The sequence below is a fragment of the Siniperca chuatsi genome, linkage group LG6, assembly GCF_020085105.1.
Source record: "Siniperca chuatsi isolate FFG_IHB_CAS linkage group LG6, ASM2008510v1, whole genome shotgun sequence".
Taxonomy (NCBI): Eukaryota; Metazoa; Chordata; class Actinopteri; order Centrarchiformes; family Sinipercidae; genus Siniperca; species Siniperca chuatsi.
Window position 1 is genome coordinate 28346753 of NC_058047.1, and position 23983 is coordinate 28370735.

Genomic DNA, 23983 nt, shown 5'->3' on the forward strand with positions numbered 1-23983 from the left:
GGAGAGTGAGAGGGAGAGAGAGAAGCCATCACTAGCTGGTAAGCTAAAGAACGGTAGCTAGCAAAAATGAATAGCGTGTAAACTGTGGGATTAGCGAGAAAGTCGTTAAAAGGAGAGAGCTACGAGTGCTTGAGCAAAACTAGTGTACGTTTATAGCAGATAGTTGATCACTATAATAAAGAATCAAACAAAATTAACTGTGATGAGCTAGAGCAGCAGAAATACACTACTAGTAAAACACAAACACCGGTGACTGGAAATGACACAATACGCTTACCGCAGCACGCCAGCACCAGTAAAAAGCAGCAGAAGGCCAAGCTTAGTATACAGTGTACAATTGTACATTGACTGGTTGTTTAAAATATGTTGGATTAAAACATTACAAAGGGAGAGTTTTTCAAGCATCCAGGGATCAGGGAGAGAAAGTCTTCTTTATTTTCTTAATGGACAATGTTGTTTTTTGGGCCTCATGCAAGAATATTTTTGTATTCTGATAGCCTGATCAGTGCCACCTGTTCATGAGGTGGGTGTTCAAGAAATTTGATCATTAGCATAATCAATGCACATTAAAATGTCTTATAAGGCTACCTGTTCTGCTCAAGTTTCATTCACAGTACAGCAGTGTTGTGCAATTTTCACAATTTAGAAGAGCTAGCTCAAAGTTCAGTTCACACAGATTAAAATGAACTAGTTCATGTTCACAGTTCACAATTAGTATTTGGAACTAAATTCACAGTACCAAAAAAATGAACTAGTTCATGTTAATTTCTTCCATTTTTTTCCTTGACACAATGCTGTGAGGAACTTTGTGGCTGTTGGCTCGTGGTCTTACCCTTTAATGATTTCTTGTGATCATCATTCACTCACAGATATTTCCCAAGACTGGTCTGATGCTTCAGCTTGCTGTGTCATTTCAAAAAATCTGTGACCCATCAGATTCTGTGGCCCAAAACACTGGCATGCCGGGTGCCGTAAAACACAGTGCGTGAGCGTTGTTGACTCTTGCGGGAGTGAACAATGCTCAAGTTCATTAGTCGCAAACGGATACGTTCAGTTCACCGTTCACCACCGTTCACCAAAAACATGAGCACGCGCTCTTTGAGCGCATTCTTCCACAACACTGCAGCACAGCTGACAACAGTGTGTCATCAGAACAGCGCAGCACTGTGACAGAAATAAAGAGGGAATCAGTTAACATGAGGTTAGATGCTAAAATATATCTTTCTAAAGCAAATCGGTCCATGACTAATTTGAGAGGTGGTCATGTGACAGTCAAGGAGCTGACCTGTGATGATACACTGTTGGATGCAACAGAGGCATAGGCTAATGATTAAGGCATTATGATTTCAGGTCAAATTAATGTTTTTTGCCCTATGTAGAAAAGCGAACTGTCTGTACATGACTCAAATATGGTTTGTACCTAAAAGAAAATTCTAAATACGAGAAAATTGGTGAATGCCACAAATTATCTTAAATCACTCGTTCGTGCCACATAAGAACAAATATGTTCTATACTAATAACCATGAATGTCAACAACTTTGTGCCAGTCCTTGTTGTGAGTGTTGGGATATGTCAATGGATAATTAAAAACTTTGATCTGCTGGTGGCACTAGATGAAAAGTCAGGGGATCACCAAATTGAGTGTGATTTCTTCTATTGAGGACTTTGAGTAGCTATACCAAATTTAATGGCAATTATCCAACAGCTGTCAAGACATTTCACACAAAATGTTGACCTCATGATGGGGCAACAGGACAAATCAGAGGATCACTAAAGTCATTTGGATTCATCCTCTGGGGATTATAAATGTCTGTGTAAACCATGCCATTCCATGGCAATCCATTTAATAGTTGCTGAGATTTTTCACTCTGGATGAAAGTGGTGGACCAACCAATCAACTAATTCCTGCCCTGATAGCCCTGCTGCTAGTGTAGGTAAAACATCTAATGTGCAAGATTGTATACATCAAAACTTAAGGAGAGTTATCAGCAACTGTCAAGGAGAATTTCAGTTGAAAAATGAAACAAATTTGATCCTTTTGGTCTCTAAGATCATAGTTCTTTTAAGTCTAGTTCATTTGATTCAGATTTGTAAAATTTACACTTCCTTGGTTAAAACGCAGACAATGACATATTTGGCATTTCTTTTGAGTTCTGATGGTAAACCAATTAGTCCCAAGTATCATCTCCAAGAACAATTTATTTGTTAACTGAGCCATTAGAGTCCAGCTGCATGATGGTGCCAGCTGTGGTTGCTAGGAGACTTGTGAAGCAAATGCAAAGCCTCTTTCATTACCATGCTGATTCTCCAGCATAGGTACAGCACATTTACTCATGTTGTAGCTATTTTAGAGACAAAGCAATTAATTCATTCCATTTCTACCTTCTTCTCTTTATCTTGTACTTTCCCTCTTTCTGTACTTCTTCACATATATAACTGCTCTCCTATCGCTCTTTCACTACTTACCATCTCTAATTATTCATATTTCTCTCTTTCCGAAGCTGAATTCCCTCTCTGTCCCTCAGGGATTGTGAAGCATTAGAGTGCTGCAAAGTGCAGGCAGCTCCAGAGTTTCAGCCCTAACGCTTGCATCTTTAGTGATTTTAAAGCAGCAATATTAAAAGGGAATACATTTAGTCCAGCAAAGTGAGGTGAATTCAACAGATCTCTGCTTAGTCGGATGTTTCTGCCTCTACGACAAGTGGCCATGATCACTACAAGTGGCTCTAAATAGAATGGGATCCTGAAGTGATATTGATCTGCAGTCAGTGTAATTCGAGGGTACTGCTTTCAGATAAATAACTCATGTGGTCAAACTTAAAAGTTCTACCTGCAGCTTTATAGCAGCACAAGACAACTTTACATTTGATGACACAAAGTGGCAGCAGCAGGTACCCAGCATGTAACATGATACATACATAGACATAAAGTTTATCTCTTTACCTTACTGTATCTTAGAGATCCTCGAGGGACTGCAACCATGTGCATAAGAAAGGTCATGTGACCACTAGAAGTAACAAAACAGTATCAGTAATGGTATGTGTATTCATCCCAACCCATTTGGTACAAGAGGTCAGGTTCTCTTGGGCTTGATACACCCTATGGACCAAATGATTATCACCAAACTCTAATTATGTCACGATGGCTGCCTCAGTTTTTTTTTTAAATCTCACTCAGTCTTCCCTTCTGTCCCTGTCTCCAGCAGCTTCTCACTTCCTCCAGGCCCATGCATTTCTTAGGGACTCTCCAGACTTGCCCTCAGACTTTCAAACTGGTCTCAGTCACCTGACACCTTCATCCACCTGCTCACCTGTTCCTCATTCCCCAATTACCCCCCACAGTATTTATACCAGCCCATCTCCACCCGCTCCTGCCCAGATTGTTGATGTTGCATCTTGCCTTTGCTTTCCAGCCTGTGCACCCTGAAATCTAGAACCTGAATCTGCACCTATCTATCTGTACCTTTTACCTGCCCCAGTTAACTTGTGGATCCTCAGCTACTTCTATTTGGACTTGCTGCCTTTGCTTGTAAGTTAATGTATGATCATTTTACCATTACATCACTGAACTGTTCCAGTCTCCATCTTAGCATGTGTGGAAGATGAATTAGAAGGTATCAGTAGGACAGTTTTTGGAAGCCTAGCTACCTAGGTATATCGTACTGTAAAACATTAAAGATAAATGATCGGACAAAGCAATCTATCAAATTTGAAAATAAGGAATTATTTTTCAATAACGTCAACAAGATTGAACCCAAAAAATTGGATCTTAATGCATTCTCTGCTTATCTGCAGCTGTTATGTGCATCACCTTGTTAAATGGTAAATGGACCGTAATTATATATTTTCTACGGACAAAGCACTTTACAATTTGCCTCTCATCCTTTCACACACACAGTCACACGCTGACGGTGGTAGAGCTTCCATACAACATGCTGGCCTCACCAAGGGGCCTTGGGGTTCAGTGTGCCACTCTGTATTGATATTCGTGATTCTGGCCAGTCAGTTGGTTTCAGATCAAAACCAAACTTTGTGACATTGCCCACCCCTAGTTATAACAGCTGCCTCCATTAGTTATGGAACTCTTGTCAAAGCTTGTTGTAGCAATCATGTGTGAGTTACTATGACTATATGGTATGGTAAGATGTTTAACCAAACTTGGTGAGTTCAATCATGTCTTACCAATGTGATTGCGGAGTGCAGATTTAATGACATTCTGACATCTTGGGAACTAGACCTGTATGTTCTGAAATCCACAGTCAGATGAGAAGACCAGAGTTTACTTCAAGTGAAGGCAGGAAAAAGTGTAAAATAGGATTTTTCTGGTGGCTGTTTGACTTGATAAATATTATCTCAAGATGTTCACTGTTTATTTATACCACTGCATCTCTGTCCACACCTTGAGGATGAGCTTGTCTAGGAACGGTCCTGTGAACATGATGTGACGTGATCTCGGCTCACTGAACTGGACTGCCAAGTCATCATATCTCAGTTCAAGTGAGCATTTATGCGATACATTTGAACAATGGTTTTCAGAGTAGAGATTCACTACCAGCCAGTATGACACCACTGTTGGAAGCTTCTGACCTGTTGGCCAGCTACTACTACTGTGGAATATCTTTGAAACCTTGAAAAGTCAATGGCCTGACAAACTGTGGTGGTTCAGAGAGCAGGAGGGGCTGAAACTCTATATTAGGCCAAGTTTCCTGTATTATTTTGCACATTCCATGTACACCAGTATAGCAGTATTGCCTCATAGCCTGCTTCAAGTAATTCGATCAACCTGGTTCAAATCTATGTCTCTGAAAACAGAAGGTGACTGCAAAGGGCGACATCCCATCATCAATACTAATTACCACCCAATGAGAAGGTAATTGGTGGAAATGAATGCAGAACAGTTAATTTACATATTCATAATAAATGCTACACTACATAAACACAGCTGTGAACAAAAAAGAGTGAACTGAGCAACCACTATGGTTAGCAAATGTACAGTCATGAATTGTATCACTTTTTAAAAAATTTCAATTCAAGTGTACAGGGCAGCCATAGAGCCATATGTTGAGGTTATAGTTTATATATTATATACATTTTAGTTTATACATAGCATCACCTCTCATGCTCTCACTTATGTGCATTTTCCATATGTGTATCAAAAAGTGGAAAAACCAGATACAGAAACAAAAAGGCAAAATATTATAAAACTTTCAGTGCTAGGCTGAGTTTACAGTCACTAAATTGGCAGTTTGGACAGACTACAAAAACACAGCTGTCAAATTTGAGCAAATAAAAGTCAGTCTAAACAGGCTTAAAATCCTGAGGACTTATGTCTATATTAGACAATTCCAGAAACCCCTTCAGTCTCATTGAGAGTGGCCTTGGTCCCCTGTCTGCAAATATGAAGCCCACTGTCAGAAATTTGGGTGTACTATTTGATTCTGACCTAAGCTTTAAACCACAAATCAAACGTTGTCCAATCCTGTTTCCTCCAAACAAAAAACCATCTCCAGAATTAAACCAATGCTCTCACACTCTGACCTGGAAAGAGTCATTCAAGCATTCATCTTCTCTCGACTCGACTATCAGAATCAGAATCAAAATCAGAATCAGAAATACTTTATTGATCCCCGAGGGGAAACTCTTTTGTTACAGCTGCTCAGTATCACGTCAGTGCACACAGGAATAGAAGAACTAAGCAAATTAAAATATAATACACTATAATACAGGTAAGATAAATTAAGTACAAAGTGGATATAAAGTATAAAAGCTAAAATAGGTGTAAGTACTAAAGTGGATTTAGTGGTTGATAGTATGTACGGTATAATAATACAATGTAATAACAGTAGTAATAAGTAATAGTGCAATAATGAGTACTGTGAAGTTAAGTGTAGCTTATTAAGAAGATTAGACTACTGGAACTGGAATACAGCAGTTTGGCTTCTTACTGGTTTTAACAGATGACATGACATCACCCCAATCCTGGCTTCTCTCCATTGGCTCCCTGTTCGTTTTTAGAATTGATTTTAAGATTTTACTGATCACTTTTAAAGCTTGTGTGGGTTTGGCCCCAAGCTACATAATGGAAATGTTGAAAACATATGAGCCAGCTTGCAGCCTTAGATCCTCATGTGGGGCCCCTTCTGGCTGTTCCGAAGTCGAGGCTTAAATTTAAAGATGACCGTGCTTTTGCCATCAGGGCCCCTCGGCTGTGGAACGACCTTTCTGAGAAGATAAGGCTTGCAGAATCAGTGACTTCTTTTAAATCACTTCTTAAAACTCATCTTTATAGACTTGCTTTTATGTGATGTCATCTTCTTATTTGTCTCTTTATTGATTTTATTGTTTCCATTTGTTTTAATTTCCATTGTCATGTTTTTCATGACAAGTTGTCTCTTGTCTTCATTTTACCTTAATTTTCTCTTGCTCTGTTTGGCTTTCTGCTGTTATACTGCCTTCTGGGTTACTTTTTCTGCTTTTCCTTGTCTGTCAAAGAACTTTGTAAACTCTGTTTTTAAAGGTGCTGTATAAATAAAGTTTTATTATTATTATTATTATTATATTGTGTAGCAAGGTGGAAAGTAAGGGTGTAGAGGTCAGGGTGGCAGATAGGAATATAGCATGTCTAACTTTCATACACAACATCGGAGTTCGAGTTCTGTTGCATCAAACTTGTTGTTGAATGTAATCCAGGTTTTTGCAGAACTGTCTAATATCACTGTTCTCATCTGGCGATAGGGTTGGTCTAAACATACCTTGAGGGTTGGGCAAAACTATGCACGGTCTAACTACTTTTCTAAACTACTGTGCCCTAACATGTCCTTTGTCCTCGCTATTGCTGCCGCCGCCACAAGAGCAGGGAATTCTTGATTTTTGATCTCATGTTTGCTGAGATGATTTTATTCTCTAATTTTGGGAAGAAATGTTACATTGCTTTTTTTGTATTTAGGGATTCAAATCTATTTCTGGATTTTCTGCATTTGCCGCACTGTATGATGGACGTTTTGTAATTATTTTAAGATTCCTATGCAGTAGGATTTCTATTATTATACACCTGTACTGGCAGTAGTATGGTTTACTGACATTGATCACTATGCCAGCATTAATGAAATTAAAGCTTAAATGTTTCATTTTGATCCATGAAATGCAAAAAACGCTTAGCTGAAAACTGAATATTCCGTTACAATAAATGCAGTAGCCTTTTAGTACTAATACATTCAAAAATATTATTGGATTTCAAATTTGTACAAAATGCACAATGTTTACATTCTGAAGGTTAATTCTGTAGCTACTGAAAATATTTCCTTTTATTTAAGTCATTCATTTTACTCTGCAATCCATTGCTCTAGACTTTTTATTTTATTTTTATTAATTGAATAAACTTCTATTTTTTTAAACGGTAAATCACCATTGCAAAGTCTACAAAACTCTACACTGCAATGGTATGTCATTAGGTTGCACGCCAGTGAACAGTAACATCACAGCAGCACTGAACAGTTTTTGCATCCTTTTTTTTTTCTGTCACCATGTTATTTTTCTCGTTCATTTAACCTCCTGAAGCATTCTATGAATTTAGGGAGCAACATAAGCAAATCTGCCTTGTCTTAGCAATGGCTCTCAGCCTCTTTAATGTCACTGTAAACTAAAAAGCCACTTGGGCTTATGGCTTAATTCTACCAAGACCACATCTGCACAGCAGCACCAAACAGTGAGGTTCATGGGGGAATAGTTTGACACTCCCATCTGACTCAGGCCTAATGGGGCGGTAGGGTCATGCTGTTTAATGGCTGTTAGCTAGCTGAGTGACAGCACTGCACCAGGCCAGGGGCTCAGTTGTCACGGATCGCAGGTGTGCTGCTGAGTTATGTGCCATTGTAGGATGCGATAAGGTCGAGAAGAGGCTGGGTAGGAGAGGGAAAATTGATGGAAAAAGATAGAGAAACAGAGCAGAGAGAGGAAAGAGTATTGAGAGATCCCTGCAAACATTTGGCTTGGCATGGCTGACATGCAGGAGGTGGACAAATCCAACCAAAAGGTTCAACACAAACAGGCACAAGATAACAAGCTCTTGATAACGTGTACTTTTGTGTTCCATATCTGTACACCACGATATCTGAGGGAGTACTAGCCATGTTTCGTTTTGTAAAAGGTTTGTAAAAGGTGAAGATGATCAGCCTGTCTAGTATTATATGAATGAATTTGGGAATTAAATTGGAAGAAGTTGCTAAATGATGACTGTAGAGAAAAAGGCCAGAACATATATTTATATATAAACACACATTTGATGAATATTTATGTCATATACTGAAAGAATGTTCAGTTTTTCAATTAAATTGTATTTATATAGCACCAATTCATAGCAGAAGTTATCTCATTGCACTTTTCCTATAGAGCAGGTCTAGACTGTACTCTTTATAATATTAATTACAGAGACCCAACAAATCCCACCATGAGCAAGCATTTGGCGACAGTGGCAAGGAAAAACTTCCTTTAAGAGGCAGAAACCTTGGACAGAACCAGACTCAATGGTGGGCGGCCATCCACCGCTGCCGTGTTAGGTTTTGAGAGAGAGAGAGAGAGAGACCTCAGAGTTGCCAATCTTACAAATAATATTTGCCAACACATACCTAATCAACAGAATACATAGTTTGCCAATAACTCCCAAAACGATATATATGACCGTTGGAGAGCAGCGACAGGTGTACCGGACCTTCGTCGTCATGGTAATAATAATAAACACGTGGTTGTGAAACGGTCGCAGTTTGGTTAGGTTTAGGCACCACAACTACTTGGTTAGGTTTAGGAAAAGATCGTGGTTTGGGTTAAAATAAGTACATTAGTTATGTAAGTTAAAATAAATCAACATTGACCTTTGGTTTCACACGAGACACGTTCAGCGATCTCCTGGGTGAAAGTCCTGTGTTTTGACCCATCCATCCGTGCCGGCCTCCTCCCCATTTTGTCACTCTTTATATTACCTCACCTGACTTCCTCCTTCCAAGTGCAAATGTGTTATCATTTGTAGCTGCATGTATTTTGTCTTCTAGTTGTAAAAGCGCTTTATATGTAGAATTATCCTTTCTAAATGCACATTGATGCTCATATAAGATGTTATACTCATTTAAATGCATTAAAATTCTGGTGTAAATGTTTTTTTTCCCAAATCTTTGAAAAGCAAGGTAAAATGGATACAGGGTGATAGTTTGTAAAGTTACTTGAATCACCAATTCTAAATAAAGGAATATTTTTTGCTCTTTTAAGATCCTTGGGAACACTACCAGTTACCATAGATCCAGGATGTAATTTGATACCTCTTTTACTAATGAACTAATTTCATCATGGCCAGCAGAGGTGTTTTTTTAATGATATGCCTTACAATTTGAGCCACCACAACTAAATGAAGTAACTGGGATCGATATTGTTGTTCTGAGAAATCTTAAGGACTACCCAAGCTGTTATCAATTGTATTAGTGAGAGAAGCACCCACGTTTCTAAGAATAAGAAGATTTTATGTTATTTGTTGATTCTTTACATTTCTTTGAGAAGAATATTTTTTGCTGAATGTAAAACATGCACAAAATAATTTTTACATATTTTATATTCTTATAAATTTAGGGGAGTTGGATTTGGAATATGTTTTTTGTATAACTTTTTTCCCCCTTGTCTTTTTGAGTGGAAAACACTGGTTGAATAAACTCCTAAATTAATTCATAAAATTCGAATAGGCTTATTCGGGATCTTTTTCATGAAGACCATTTTCCCATGAGATATTTGCTATCTTAGACCTGAAATTTTCCATATTTTTCTTGGTGTACACTCTGTGTGTCACGTCCCCTCCTCCGTGACTCTTGCCTGTGACGCCTGCTTGTGGGAGTCAGAGTGTTTTTGTTGTTTTCAGTCTTTTGGGTGGGTGGTGTGTTTGGTGTATTTAGATTTTGTCTCTCTCTCTCTGTCTGTGTCTGTGGGCAGTTCCCTCTGGCTCTCCTGGTTCTTACGGTGGCCAACAAGGGCAAACGCACTGCAACTCAAGAAAACATCTGCAAATAGACAAAACACATGCAAAAGAGAATCCACAAACAATCACATCGATGTGAATGCCATCCACGACTGTAGATAGTATGACAGTAGGTCTGATCAGTTGTCTGTCAAAGCCGAGTCATTAGTTTGAGTGTTTGCAGAAAATCCAGCAGTATATATTTCTTTTTTCTTGCAGTATATTTTTCAGGCAACTTGTTGAGGCACACATGCAGGTGGCAGCCATCTTGTCTGATTGTTTAAACCTTTTCCATGGGCTGACAGAACCATGAGAACTTAGCCTGCACGCTGCTGATCCCACCTGCATGACTTGCCCTTGTGTGCAATTAAAGTGGGAAATGTCAGCGGCAATTATAATGCAAAGCTAACCTTTTGTGAGGAAGATTACTGCATCGATATGTTGTAGTTTGTCATAAATAGCAATAAAGAATGCTTTCTTGACAATTCACAGTAATTCTGGTGAGGGAAATTGCTTTGCCTGTGCAATATCGACATAAGAAAGGCTTCTTCAATGGGGGGAAGCCAGTAGTTTGTGTTGAATAACAAGAAAAAACAGACCAAATACTCAGACATAACAGAATTCTCATAATACACAATACTGGCACTTTAAGTTACAATTTCATTATATTTTCTGATAAAAGATGAGTGTACAATGCATTGGTAATTACTTCTTTACTGTGCATGTGATAACATTAATATATTTTTCTTTGGGCATGATGGCTAAGACATGCTGTAATTCTGAAGCTCAAGCCACAACCACATTTCAGAATATGGGCTTATATTTTGTTTTTGTTTTTTTGGCTTTAAAAAAAAGAGGAAGACCTAACACAGCACGGCAGCCACCTCAGAGAGAGCTTTAATCATGAGAGACTTCAGAGCCGAGAAGAGTCTCCACCCCCTTCACCAACAACCACCTATTTCACCCCCCCCCCCCCCAAACCCATCCAGGTCACCGTCCTCTCCAGTCACCCTTTTTCTCTCCTCCCTCCTCTTGGAGTTTACTGACCAGATGAAAGAGCTGGTCACTGCTGGAACCAAACTTACCCCCCGCCCCTTCCCTCGCTCTACTCCCATTTTCTCTCCCCTAAACTCCCTCAGCATCCACCTCCAGGATTGGCTTTAAGTCCTCGGCCAGTTTTGACACATTTGTCACAGTTACGGTTTGAATATTTGGCTCTTCAGTTGAATTCCTCTTCTCAAGCTATATTTCTAAATATCTACAGGCCCTGTAATACTGTGCCAACCTTTCTGATGACTTTCATGAACTGCTATATAATCTGTTTCGACTTTGACTGTGTAGTTATTGTTGGTGATTTTAACATCCATGTTGACAACCCCCATGACAGAGGGACTACACACACAAGGGGCACACACTGAACTTAATCATCTCCAAGGGTCTGAACATTTCCAAGGTTGTGGAAGGTTCTTTGAGAGTGCACACAAATGTTCAAACAGAGCTAATCATAAAATGCTATATCACTGAAAATACCAGTGAAATATCTATTCAGGCTTTCTCTTCCACACCCACCCTCTTTTGAGTCTCTGTCAATAAGTTTGTAGATAATTTCACTTCAAAAATTACAAATGTTATTGATGCCATTGCACCCACTATAGTGAGGGCTGCTCCATGAAGAAATGCCATGCTGGTAAGAATAGAAAAAAAGAGTGTCGAAAAGCTGAACGAAGGTGGAAAAAAAACTAATCTCCAGGTTCTTTTTGACATCTATAAAGAGAGACTTCACTTTTATAATTTAGAACTGAAAAATGCAAGGCGGTCCTTCTTCTCTGACGTCATCACCAAAACAAACCCTAACTACCCTCTAACAAACCCTCCTGTGTCAGTAGCCTCTGAACTTCTATCTACTTAGGGCCTGCAATGAATTTGCCTTCTTCTTCACTGACAAAATTTTAGACAGGCAGTCAGTGCCTCCAAATCATGTACAGGATATGTGTTGTCCACTTAAAATCAATTCAAATAGCATGACACAATCATAAAACTTGGAGGACATTATACAACATCTGAAATCCTCCTTTCCTCCAATTGCATGGCCTCAGGTCTTTCACAAATTGTCAACATGTCTCTTCACCTAGGTGTCTTCCCACAGGCCCTGAAAACTGCCGTCATCAAGCCACTCTTAAAAAAGAACAATCTAGACTTGTCACTAATAAACAACTACAGGCCTATTTCAAACCCACTGTTTTTAATCAGTAATGTTAAAAACCACAAACCAAGCCAGAAATCTTGGTGTAGTCATGAACTCAGACCTGAATTTCAACAGCCACATTAAAACAAGTACAAAGTCAGCCTACTATCACCTTAAGAATAAATCCAGAATTAAAGGACTTTTGTCTCATCAAGATTTGGAAAAACTTGTCCATGCATTTATCTCGACTTGACTCGATTACTGTGATGGTGTCTTTACAGGTCTCTCTATAAAATCAATCAGACTACAGTTTTGGCGATGTCTACCAAATTGGCATTTGACGATGTCCAAAGTGAAACATCGGGATGGACGATGACATTGTTGTTGGAGGGGAGGGCGCGCATTTGAGCCCATTCTCAACCCATCCTCACCTGCTCACCTGGTCTTTCTTTACTTTTCCTCCCTATTTGTTAGAAGAGGTTAGCATCAGCTTCAGCCCCGGAGGAAAACAAAGTCTTCCTTGTGTTTCCTAACCACGGTCTGAAAGTTGCAGCAGGAATGGTTAACACTGTGTTTAAGTTACCTCATTAAGCAGATCATATTATTAGTCATATTAAGTCATACTAAGTCATAGTGATAAACTACTCTTATTTACTTTTTACGAAGGGGGGGGGGTTAAATCACAATGTTACGATGGTAGAGAGCTCAGTAGTCGATGGCTATCAGCCATTATCGATCCTGGGCCGAACCCTAGATAGAGCGTTGTTCACTAAAACCAAGAAAGTGGAGCTCAGTGGATTCTGAGGTCTTTACACTGGCTTCCTGTCAAATAATTGATTTCAAAATACCACTGTTGGTTTATAAAGTAAAAATGGTTTAGGGCCAAAATACATTTCTGATCTGCTATTATGAACCATCCAGACCTCTCAGTATGGGACAGGTCTGCTTTCTGTCCCCAGAGTCAAAACTAAACAGGGAGAAGCTGCGTTCAGTTTTTATGCACCATATATCTGAAACAAACTCCCAGAAAACTGCAGGACTGCTGCAACTCTTGGTTCTTTTAAATAAATGCTGAAGACTTTTCTGTTTGCCACTGCCTTTTCTTAAATCGAATAATGATTAATTTCTTACACTGCACTGTAACTTTTACTCTCCTGTTTTATCTTTTTAGTTTCTGTTTAACTGTTTTTAATTGTATTTAAATGTCTTATTATATTGCCCTATGTTGATTTTATGTTTATGTAAAGCACTTTGAATTGCCTTGTTGTTGAAATGTGCTAAACTTGCCTTTTAAACCACTGTAGAGTGCAGCATTTGGGTTGCTCAAAGACTGCAAAACTGGTGAGAGCAACTCTAATGGAAAGACGGTAACTTGGTTGAAAGTGTGAAGATAACACATCTTTCTTGCTTCATTCTCTGTCAGTTACTTTATTCTAAATGAAAAAATGTATGAGAAAAACAAGCAAAACACACATCAAATACACAGTAAAGGAATGGGACTCATCTGGAGACTATGAATATCCATACCAACATTCTCAGTGCCAGTCTGGCCAATAGTTGTTGAAATATCATCAGCTCTGGAAGTGTTGGATGGACAGATCAGCCAACTAACAATGCCATCCTTAGGTGTGCATACAGAGGAAGAGGAAAACACTACAGCAGGTTAGGCTTTGGATTTCGGTGACATCAGATTTAATATTCATTTTCTTAAGCTTCTCAGAAATAAAGTTTGCAATTGAGCAGTAATGTTTACTTTAAAATCCACACAGTAGACATATTTTATGGGATTATAAAATACAGGGCAATGTTCAAATTATTGCAGATCACAGCAATAATACATGAATGAATATGAGTGATACACATTCTGTATCCATTACCTGCTTCTCAGAAAGATTCAACAGCAATGCCGACAGCTTTCATATATTTCTGAGCTTTTGTTATGAACTACACTGTGGCGACTATACATTTGATAAGTCTGCTGATTGTAGAGATGGAAGCTGCAGCTTCAGGCTGACACCAAAAACAATCTACGTGCCCCTTTGTGTCAAAGTAGTGCTGTGCAACACAGTGAAACGGTTGCCTCAAGCAAAGAAAATATCATCTCACATCCAGGTGCAAAAACCACCACTTGGGTTTGTAGTAAATCTGTCTCTGTGCAGAACTATTAGGTTCTTCAGGTCCATTAATCAGGAGACTCTGGGGGTTTTAAAGGCCCAGGTTAAGCTTGATAGGTGACAGGGTTTTTGCTGTGGCTGCAGCCAGACTGTGGGTTAGAACTCCTCAAAGCATTAGATCAACCAAATAAGTCAGAATGTTTAAAGGGGCTCTTAAAATATATTACCTTTTTATTCTGGTTTAAATGTTTTTCTGCAGTGATGTTACTTCTTGCTTTCAAAACAGCTTTGCTTTTTTCATTTTCTCTATATTTTGTAGATTTGATTCACAATGGTTAAAGGGGTACCAAACTGTGTAGGTGCAAGTAATTTATTAAGTCTCATAAAATACATACAAACTATCAATTTGGATTAATAATTAAATTAATAACTATAACCAGAATTACCAATTGAAGGATTTTGATTTCAACATAGCAACATTAAAGAAGCCAGCATAATTATACACACACATTTATTTAAAAGATAAACAAAGCAAAAACACACAATGTGAAATCTAACTCTGAACACTAAACTACAGAACAAAGAGTGTGTGTGTGTGTGTGCGTGTGTGTGCAGGTCTGGGTGCACCCCAAAAGGAATGTGTGTCTTCGTTCTGCCTCTGTAAGTCTCACGTGCACAAGCATGAACCCACGTAGTCAGAAACAAAGAAACATGTGAAGCGGGAACTTTAAAGTTACTCTCCGCCGTGTGTGTGGTTGTGTTTAAGTCAAATTAGAGGTGAATGTGTGTGGTCTGTTTAGGATAAGCCAAGTTAAAAGGAGTGGCTACCAAATTAACCTAACAGATAAAGACGTCACAACAAAACCTCAGCAAAACACATCAGTACATGTACATTATTAACTAAAAAGTCCTGTGCTTAGCCAAGTACACTGTTACTCTATGCTGTGCCCAGTTGTTACGTTACCCGTCCGTGAGAGGGAAAGAGAGATGGCTTTGGTGCTGCTGTTAGCTGGCGGTTGTGGAAGTGTCTTTTGCTGTGCAGTGTCCGCTTATAGAGATCGGAGGACGCCGGTCGCTCTGCGCTAACTTGCTTCATGCTCCTGTTAGCATGTGAAGTTAGCTGGCAGGCTTTGTGTGTAGCAGCCGTTTGTGCTAAACTTTGTTGCAGAGATCTAGCAGGCTCTCGTGTTGCTGCAGTAAGATCAAAGACTTTGGTTCTGCTGCGTGTTTCTGCTCCGAGCAGATTACACGGCAGTGGTAGCAGACAACCGTCTGCAGCTGCAGCCACAGCCACAGCGGTCTGCCGCAGTGAAGGATGCCAGGAGAAAGAGACAAAACAAATCATCGCTGACATTTTGATTGATCTGGTGACATCTGGGTCACAGGTCAGGCTGTATTTGTATTAGTATCTGTGTCAATTTTCTTACTTTAAAATGCTAAGTTAAACAGATATACAAATTAGAGGCCTAAATTGGGATCTGTGGTCAAAGGGAAATGGCAGCTTATGTAAGAGGTTGAGAATGTATGAAAGTGAGTGATTCATTCAGAATTACAATGAATCAAACTGCCATTCACATTCAAATCATATTTGAATGGTCATTCAGCCAATTACAGTAACTGCCTTTCAGTGTTTGCATGTTGTCATTGAAGATATTATTAGTGCAGCTCATGAAGCTCAGATAGCAGAAACGTGAATCACCCCTTTGTTGGATATGCACTATTAAAGCATTTGTTGAACATTGGTTACATCACTAACCAAGCCAGCCCAACTTCACTTCCACTGAACCTATCCCACTCAGGACAGTGCATCAGTTTATTCACAACTTCATTTATCTGAGGAGGGGCTCCATCTGGAGCATCCAGCCGCTGTGAATCAACTTATCAACTGGCTCACCTACCTAACCACCCATCAAAATCTCTTATCAACGTCTAACAACTACTCTAACCAGCTCCTTCACCTAACCTCACCAACTTATCAGCTGATAAACCTAACCATAAAGATGATTTATGTTTTATGTAAAGCACTTGCCATGTTATTGAAATGTGCTATACAAATAAACTTGCCTTGCCTTGATGAAATACCAATTTCTTCTAATCAGCTGGAGTAACTAATCAACTGGTTCACCTAACATTTGCCTCTAACCATCCATGCAGCCCATTATTTACTTCTACTGAACCTATGCTACTCAGTGACCAGGGTTCGAGTGAGCACAGACCCGAGTTGCCAAGCAGTGTCCTTAACCCCTACTCTATCGACCCGCTCAATAGCCATCTGTTTAACCACCAATCTGATTTACCATCACTAAAATCAGGCTCATCCTGTCTCAAAATGATGCCGAAAAACTAGTGCATGCATTTGTTACTTCTAGGTTGGTCTATTGCAATTCCTAATTATCAGGCTGTCCAAATAAGTCCCTTAAGACTCTCCAGTTGACCCAGAATGCTGCGTCACATGTACTGACAAGAACTAGGAAAAGAGATCATATTTCTCCAATATTAGCTTCTCTGCACTGGCTCCCTGTAAAATCCAGAATAGAATTTAAAATCCTTCTCCTCACCAACAAAGCTCTTAATGGTCAGGCACCATCACTGAAGAGAGTGGATCTGTGGTTGTGGGCCACTTGCTGCCCCTGTCTTCGTGCTCAACAACTGCTACTACAGTTGTTGTTATTGGCTACTAATTATTGGTTACTAATACTGACATTATTTTTCCTATAGCTTTCATTCCTATTATTATTAATTTATTAATATTAACACTACAATTACATTTTTACTATTTTAAAAATTCTAGGTGGTATTAGCATTGTGCCACCTTCTCTCCCACCCCCACCCCCCTTCCCAAAACCTCTTTCTCTCTCTCAAAACCTAACACGGCAGCGGCAGGATGGCCGCCCACCATTGAGTCTGATTCTGTCCAAGGTTTCTGCCTCTTAAAGGAAGTTTTTTCTTGCCACTGTCGCCAAATGCTTGCTCATGGTGGAATTTGTTGGGTCTCTGTAAATAATAATATAAAGAGTACGGTCTAGACCTGCTCTATAGGAAAAGTGCAATGAGATAACTTCTCTTATGAATTGGTGCTATATAAATAAAATTGAATTGAATTGTTCCTGACCTAACCATGCATCCAGCCCATTTATCAACTTCACTTCCACTGAACCTATCCCACTCATCACTGTGCTTCACTTATTCACCACCTCATTTATCTGTGGAGGTGCTCTGACTGAGACTTGAACTCCGAGTTCACCGAGTTGCCAAGTGGTGTTCTTAACCCCTACTTTGTCCCCTACATTATCCAGCCGTTGAACCAATTCAGACTACAAAACAAGCTAATATCACTGCAAATATTAGAGAAAAAGTATTTATACTCTTGACTCTGCAGCACAGACCACCATCAATTTGACAAGGAATCAGTTATGTAGACATGGTGGCAGTCTTTGAAGCACATCAGTAATCGAAGTTGGCAGCTGTAGTGATAGGAAGCATAAAGTAGAGCAGAGTGCAGGGTAGGGTCAGTCATAACATGCCCTCTGGGAGCACACATGAGATCATGTAGCACTTTGTAAAACAAGCATATAATTAGATCAATCCAGATGCTGAATATAAATGGAAATTTCTCTTTTGCAGCTCATTTGTAGTTGCTAGCATTCTGTCTCAATCAGCTTAAGAAACATCAAACATTTCTAAAATTCAGCTGTTTCTTCTATTTTTTTTATATGCTCAAATTACTGATCAGTGTACATATAAAAAAATAAATACAGAAAATATGAAAAGTTTAGTGATAACATGAAAAAAGTGATCATTTATCAGGTGGTGCATCATTTTCAGTCTAAAAACCTTTTCAAATCGTAATCTTTTATGTATTCTGTCCACAATATAGGTTATAAGTATACTTTAAAGTCAAATAACAGGCCATGATTGCTTGTATATGTGTGTACGTGTGTGTGTGTGTGTGTGTGTAGCGTAAGTGGTGCATTGGAGCAAGTAATGGGAGACAATGACTGGAGAAATGAATGACTCCTCAAAAGTCACCTTGAGTGAATAGAACTCATCATTCATATGCCAAACACACACACACACACACACACACACACTTTCAGGCTCTCCACAACCGACCAAGGTCTGTGTCAACATTAAGGACACCGAGCATGTTGTACTTGTGCTTGGTGATATTCATCACATGTCGTCTACCAAATCTGCCTTCATCATCGCTAAAGATGACAATGCCGACAGTGACGTACTGTGTGGCTTTTAACTCACATGGCCATACACAGCTACACAAACACAAAATGGCTGAATTCTGCAAAACAGTTGCTTTATGCCATATGTATTTGCTTATATAACTTTCCATGCTGTGGGTAATTTAACATATAATGTTAATGTCATAATGACCCATACAATAATAACTCTACTCCTGAGCCATACGTGAGCAAGTGGAGGGAGGAGTGATGGCATTAGTTTACTAAACATTAGGGCTACACAAGTTGCATATTAGATGATAATTGTAATTGTGATCATTTAAATCAGCTCACTTGAGTTGTTTTAACTCTTTTAGAGACACCGTTATAGTCTAATGGAGGACCACTGTGTTTCTATTCTATTAATAATTTCATAGATTTTACTTAACATCTCAATTTGTGTTTTATCGTATTTTAAACTTTTCAGTTTGGTCACTAAGCACAACGCCAGCAGCCACTAAAGGTTCTCCCGCCAAAAAAGAAAGTTGTGTGGTTCCTGTTTTCCAAGTCATCATGCGGCTTGCCTGCAGCACACTGACCCGTACCCGCAGAAGGTACACCGGCGTGGGGCTAGCCGACCAGTATCTGTAGTATTCTGTAATGTTTGAAATGTTTAAACAATAAATACCAACTGTTTCAAATTTGCCACTATTTATTCTCCTAATAGAGCTGTCAGTGCTGCAGCTAGCCAACAGTGTAGTTATGTATCCCCCATATCTCAATCTTCATTAAAATAATCCACTTTTTCACTTTTTACAGGAAATGCACAGACCTGGCAACTCTGCTTGGACCTTACCAGTAACACTTTAAGTAGTAAAAATGACAAGATGCTACATGCTATTGTTAAAAATATTGGTTTGGACAATTCACTTTCACTCTAACATCCATGGTCTATACCACATCCATTCCAAAATCTATGTACTTGATAATGGGTGGTCTTCTATAATTTATGGTGGGCTTTCATGGTATATGGTGGCCTGGTTGAAAGCTTCGGAAACACCAAGAAAGTGTGTTTTAAAAATTCAACACTAACATGTCTTTCCACAAACAATGTCCGTTACTCACTGTGAACAGTTTTTAGTGAAACTGCTTTCTGCTGAAATAGTCCCTATGACAACTCCGGACAGCATTCTTGCTTATGCACCTCACGAAGATGCATTTCAATCCATTTTTGAATCACCTGGCCCCCTAAACATGTCTTCCTTTTTGCATTAGCATGTGAGGTCTTCTACTAACTAACTACTGAAATCTGGTACAGCACAGGCATTGATGGAATCAATCCTGACAAATGGGCTATACATGGAAAAAGGTTACATAAATTGTATCAATAATCAGGCAATCAGGCAATCAGGGGATGGGACTCTGAGACCTCATTTCGTGCCGCCAGGTATCTTTTTATCTACTGTACCCCTCTAACCTCTAACCCACCATGTTTTTCATGATTTGAGCTCTAATAGCACAGATACCTGCACTGCTAGAGGCCATGGGTTCAAACCACATTCCCACTGAGCTCTATTATAAGGTCATGCTTTCAAAATTCTGCATTTCAAGGTTAATAGTTTTCTTACTCTGGAAAACAATTAGCTACAGGGGGTTATGAATGTGTGTTATTGCAATGAAACCTCAGTGCCTTGTCCCTGCATGTTTTCAAGCTTCATCTCTGAACATTGACCAAAAGCCTATATAACCCCAGGCCATAACACCAACTCAGACTGGCTTTAACCCCTCACTGCTCTGAGCTATTCAACAGGCTCCAGTGAAAGACTGGGTTTGTGTGGGAAGCTCAGGGTGTAAATGAATGAGTGTAACCCAGAGTGTGGAACACCCCTCCCAGGCTGTTGCTGTATTTCTCTAATAGGTTAGAACCATTAAGTCAGGCTGACAGCACCTACATTTGCACTTTGCCTTTGAGACAACAGAAATTCAAAGCCAAAAACACCACATCAAACCAAAAGCATCCAACTAACGTGCTACTAATTTGTGAATAACCTCCAACAACCTTACCCATCAACAGCTCTTCAGCTTTGCTCTTTCAAAAATGCAGCAGCGACAGACACTGGTGCCGATTCTATTCAACACAAGACTTTACTTCTTGTTATTCATCCTCATTGCCTAATGGAAGGTCGGCTAAAGAGCACACAACAGGTGTCCCACGCATACACACATGCTTAGTCTAAGAAACCTGCTGGCTGCGGTCCACTGATTCCTTGGTGAGCGACATGCATCATTAACAGCTTTTAAACTGCAGAGACGTACTGCCTTCAGGATCTTCTAACAGGCCGTCCGTCTCCCCCTCCTTACAACATCCCACCCACTACACACACTCTTTAAAGTGTTACTAAAGAGGCTTAACAGCCCATTCCAAAAAGCCTGCATGGGGCATTTGTACTCCATAAAAAATGCTACAAGCTACAAATGGTACCTCACTGAGTGCCCTTATGGAGCATACACCAGTTGATGTGCTGAGATGGTTAAGGGCAGCAGCAGGTGAGTGAAAGTGTTTTCTCTACAACACACTTGTTTCCAATAATTGTTCAAAGAGGTGTGAGAATTGTTAGAAGTGGGTAAAAGCACAGAGTCTTGTAACAACTTATGAAAGCATACATATTTACATACTTTCAAGTGTTTAGACAAGTGTTCAGGATATGAATATGTCAGGGCAGGATGACAAATCTGAAGGGGTTGTAGTGTGCAGGTCTTTTCTTTGAAGCGACTGCATTAGCAGGCTGATGGAAGGTAATCCATAATGAAAAAGACGTTTCTCGTGGTTTTCAGCATTTGGCTGCTTCAGTAGGGTGGGCACTCTGCAAGCTGATGGATCGTTGTAATATGCCATTAAAACATCACAGAATAACATATAGACTGCCATATATCCGACAATAGAGCTTTAAATAAGTGCCAGCGTTTGATGTCGATGTGGTGAGGGTGCATTTAGTAACAGCATGCTGAGGATGTGTTGTTATGGTAGAAACTGAAGGCTGTAGTAGGTATTATGGGGTATATACGTATATAGGTTTGAATATTTAGTGAAGCACAGACATTTTCTAAAATTATATTACTGTTAGTGTCATGGAGCTGAAGTGAAATCCTTGTAACAGCACTGGAATTCAGTCCATGAGATTAAATATGCCTTAAAGCGATTAGAAAACTGTTTAGTGGGTATAAACCGATAAAACGGGAGAATACTTTGAGGCGCAATCTAAAATGGCTTCACAATTCACAGCAATGGATTACACAGTAAAATAACTGACTGTGATGAAAAGAAACTGACATATTTTTTTGCAGTTTGAAAGACCTATAGAAATCAAACATTGTGCACTGTGTACAAATTTGAAATTCTATAATATTTATCCGATGAATCTATTGATACAAAAATTTTAACGGAGTATTTTGCCATTTTTCGTAGTATTTAGCGAAGCATTTCAGCATTTCATGGATCGAAATTAAACCATAAAGCTTTAATTTCATTAATTCTTTCACAATGATAATAACGGTAAACCATATTACTGCCAGTACAGACGTATAATAATAGAAATTCTCCTGCGTAGGAATAACATCGTAGAATATTTACAAAAAAGCGTTCATACAGTGCCACAAAGAAAATACAGAAATATCCAAAGATTTCAGTCCCGAAACAATAAAAAGCAAAGCGACATTTCTTCCCAAAATTACAGAATAAAAGAATCTCAGCAAACATACGAAATCAAAAAGGTGTAGTATGTCTTTAATTCCCTGCCTTTGTGGCGGCGGCAGCAATAGCGAGGGCATCCCAGGCGAACCACAAAGCCAAGGGTTAAAGACGATACCATGCTGACTCTCTCTAAACGACATGCCACGCCATTTTACAAGCTCTTTATTTCCCCGTCATCGCAAACCAGCTCCAACTTCCTGCGTGCTTGCATGCCATTCAAGGACAAGGATGAGAGAAGCAGAACAGGGGAGAAAAAAAGGAGGAATCAGTGTTTCAACAACATTAAGGGAAGGTCATTGTCTGCGGGCTTACCCTGGGAGAGACGCAGAGGGCCTGAACCTGCCAGAACCTATCCACGGCGACCGGGAGCGGGACCTGCGAGAGACCAGAACAACAAAGACAGTTTGTGACAAAGCTGAGGCGCTGCAGTCCGAGAGGAGTGAAATCAAATGTGACATTTTTCATTTATTTGTAAATGCCTCCTTGGCGGCACACTCACTCGAAACGACAGTTGGGCTCTTACCAAGTTAAGGGAAGCTGATGGTAGAATAGAGGGATCCTGACAGAGGTTGTAATGAGATGCCGCATTAGGGCCGCTCTCTCATCCACTCTCCCCTCTCTCGCCCAGGAGCACGCCCTTCACTTCCAATCTACTACCCCAACCATTTGGAAATGGTTAACCCTATGAAAAACTACACTAACCCTCTTTGGTGCTCCGATAAAACATTCTTTGTGGGTTTATTTTGTCAGAGATGCCTTTGATGCTACAAATGCCTTTGTCAAAAGGATTTTGGAGCATCTAGAGCCTTGGGAAGGTTGGAAAATGATTCACAATACCTGTCCAAAAATAGGAAAAGGAGGATTGTCTGAGGCTGTAAAGCACTGAATTGCAGTTATGGAAAGTAACCCACTTTACTCAAATATTGTACTTGGTACAATTTTGAGGTACCTTTGGTTAAGTACTTCCATTTTATGCTACTTTGTACTTCTACCCGATTACATTTCAGGGGGAAATTTTCTTCTTTTTACTCCTATAGTTGCTAGTTACATTTCTAAGCTAACCAGCGGTTCCCATAATTTTTTTGGCGTATAAACCCTTATAAAAAACTTTGTCATGTTTAAAATGTCAATGATATGTAAGGAGTTCTACCAAAGAATGATTCCTCCTCTAAACTCCTCAAATGGTTTCATTTAAGTAATTGTTTGAGGCAAATATGTAAAACTCTCCAATATTTCAAAAGCAAATATCACACAATTGTACAAAAACTGAATATAGTTTTGTTTGGCAAAAGTTTGTTTTTTTCCCTCTTTCCTACCCCATTAATCATCTTACGACACCTCATATTTATCTTGTGACATTTTGGAGGAGGCCTAACCCATAGGTTGGGAACCACTGGACTTAACCTTACTGTAAGCTAGTAGTTAAAACTATCTCCATCTCCAGCTACAACAGTAAGAAGCTGCTTACATAGTAATGCATCAGTATTAACAATCGAATAATGTAATACATGATACTATGTCAGTCACAGGGGCAAATATTACTTTTACTTTTGATACTTTACATATTTAGCTGATAATACTTCTGAACTTTTACTTAAGTAGAATTTTAAATGCAGGGATTTTGCTTGTAATGGAGTATTTTTACATCACAATATTGGTACTTAGTAAAGGATCAGTGAGTATTTCTTCCACCATTGGTGAATTGTATATTATGGTATACCACATCACAACATCAAAACATATGTTAAATAATATATACAGTAAATA

General features: G+C 39.3%; 1 protein-coding gene across 1 annotated transcript in view; it reads right to left on the bottom strand.

Moving 5' to 3' along the window:
• Positions 1-22822, bottom strand: part of LOC122877905 (inactive N-acetylated-alpha-linked acidic dipeptidase-like protein 2) — a 586509-nt gene extending 563687 nt beyond the window's left edge. The window contains exon 1 of the mRNA XM_044200096.1: positions 22529-22822. Coding sequence (XP_044056031.1) covers positions 22529-22681 — 153 coding nt within the window. The 5' untranslated portion in view covers positions 22682-22822. The remainder of the gene's footprint in view (positions 1-22528) is intronic.
• Positions 22823-23983: the final 1161 nt, after the last annotated feature.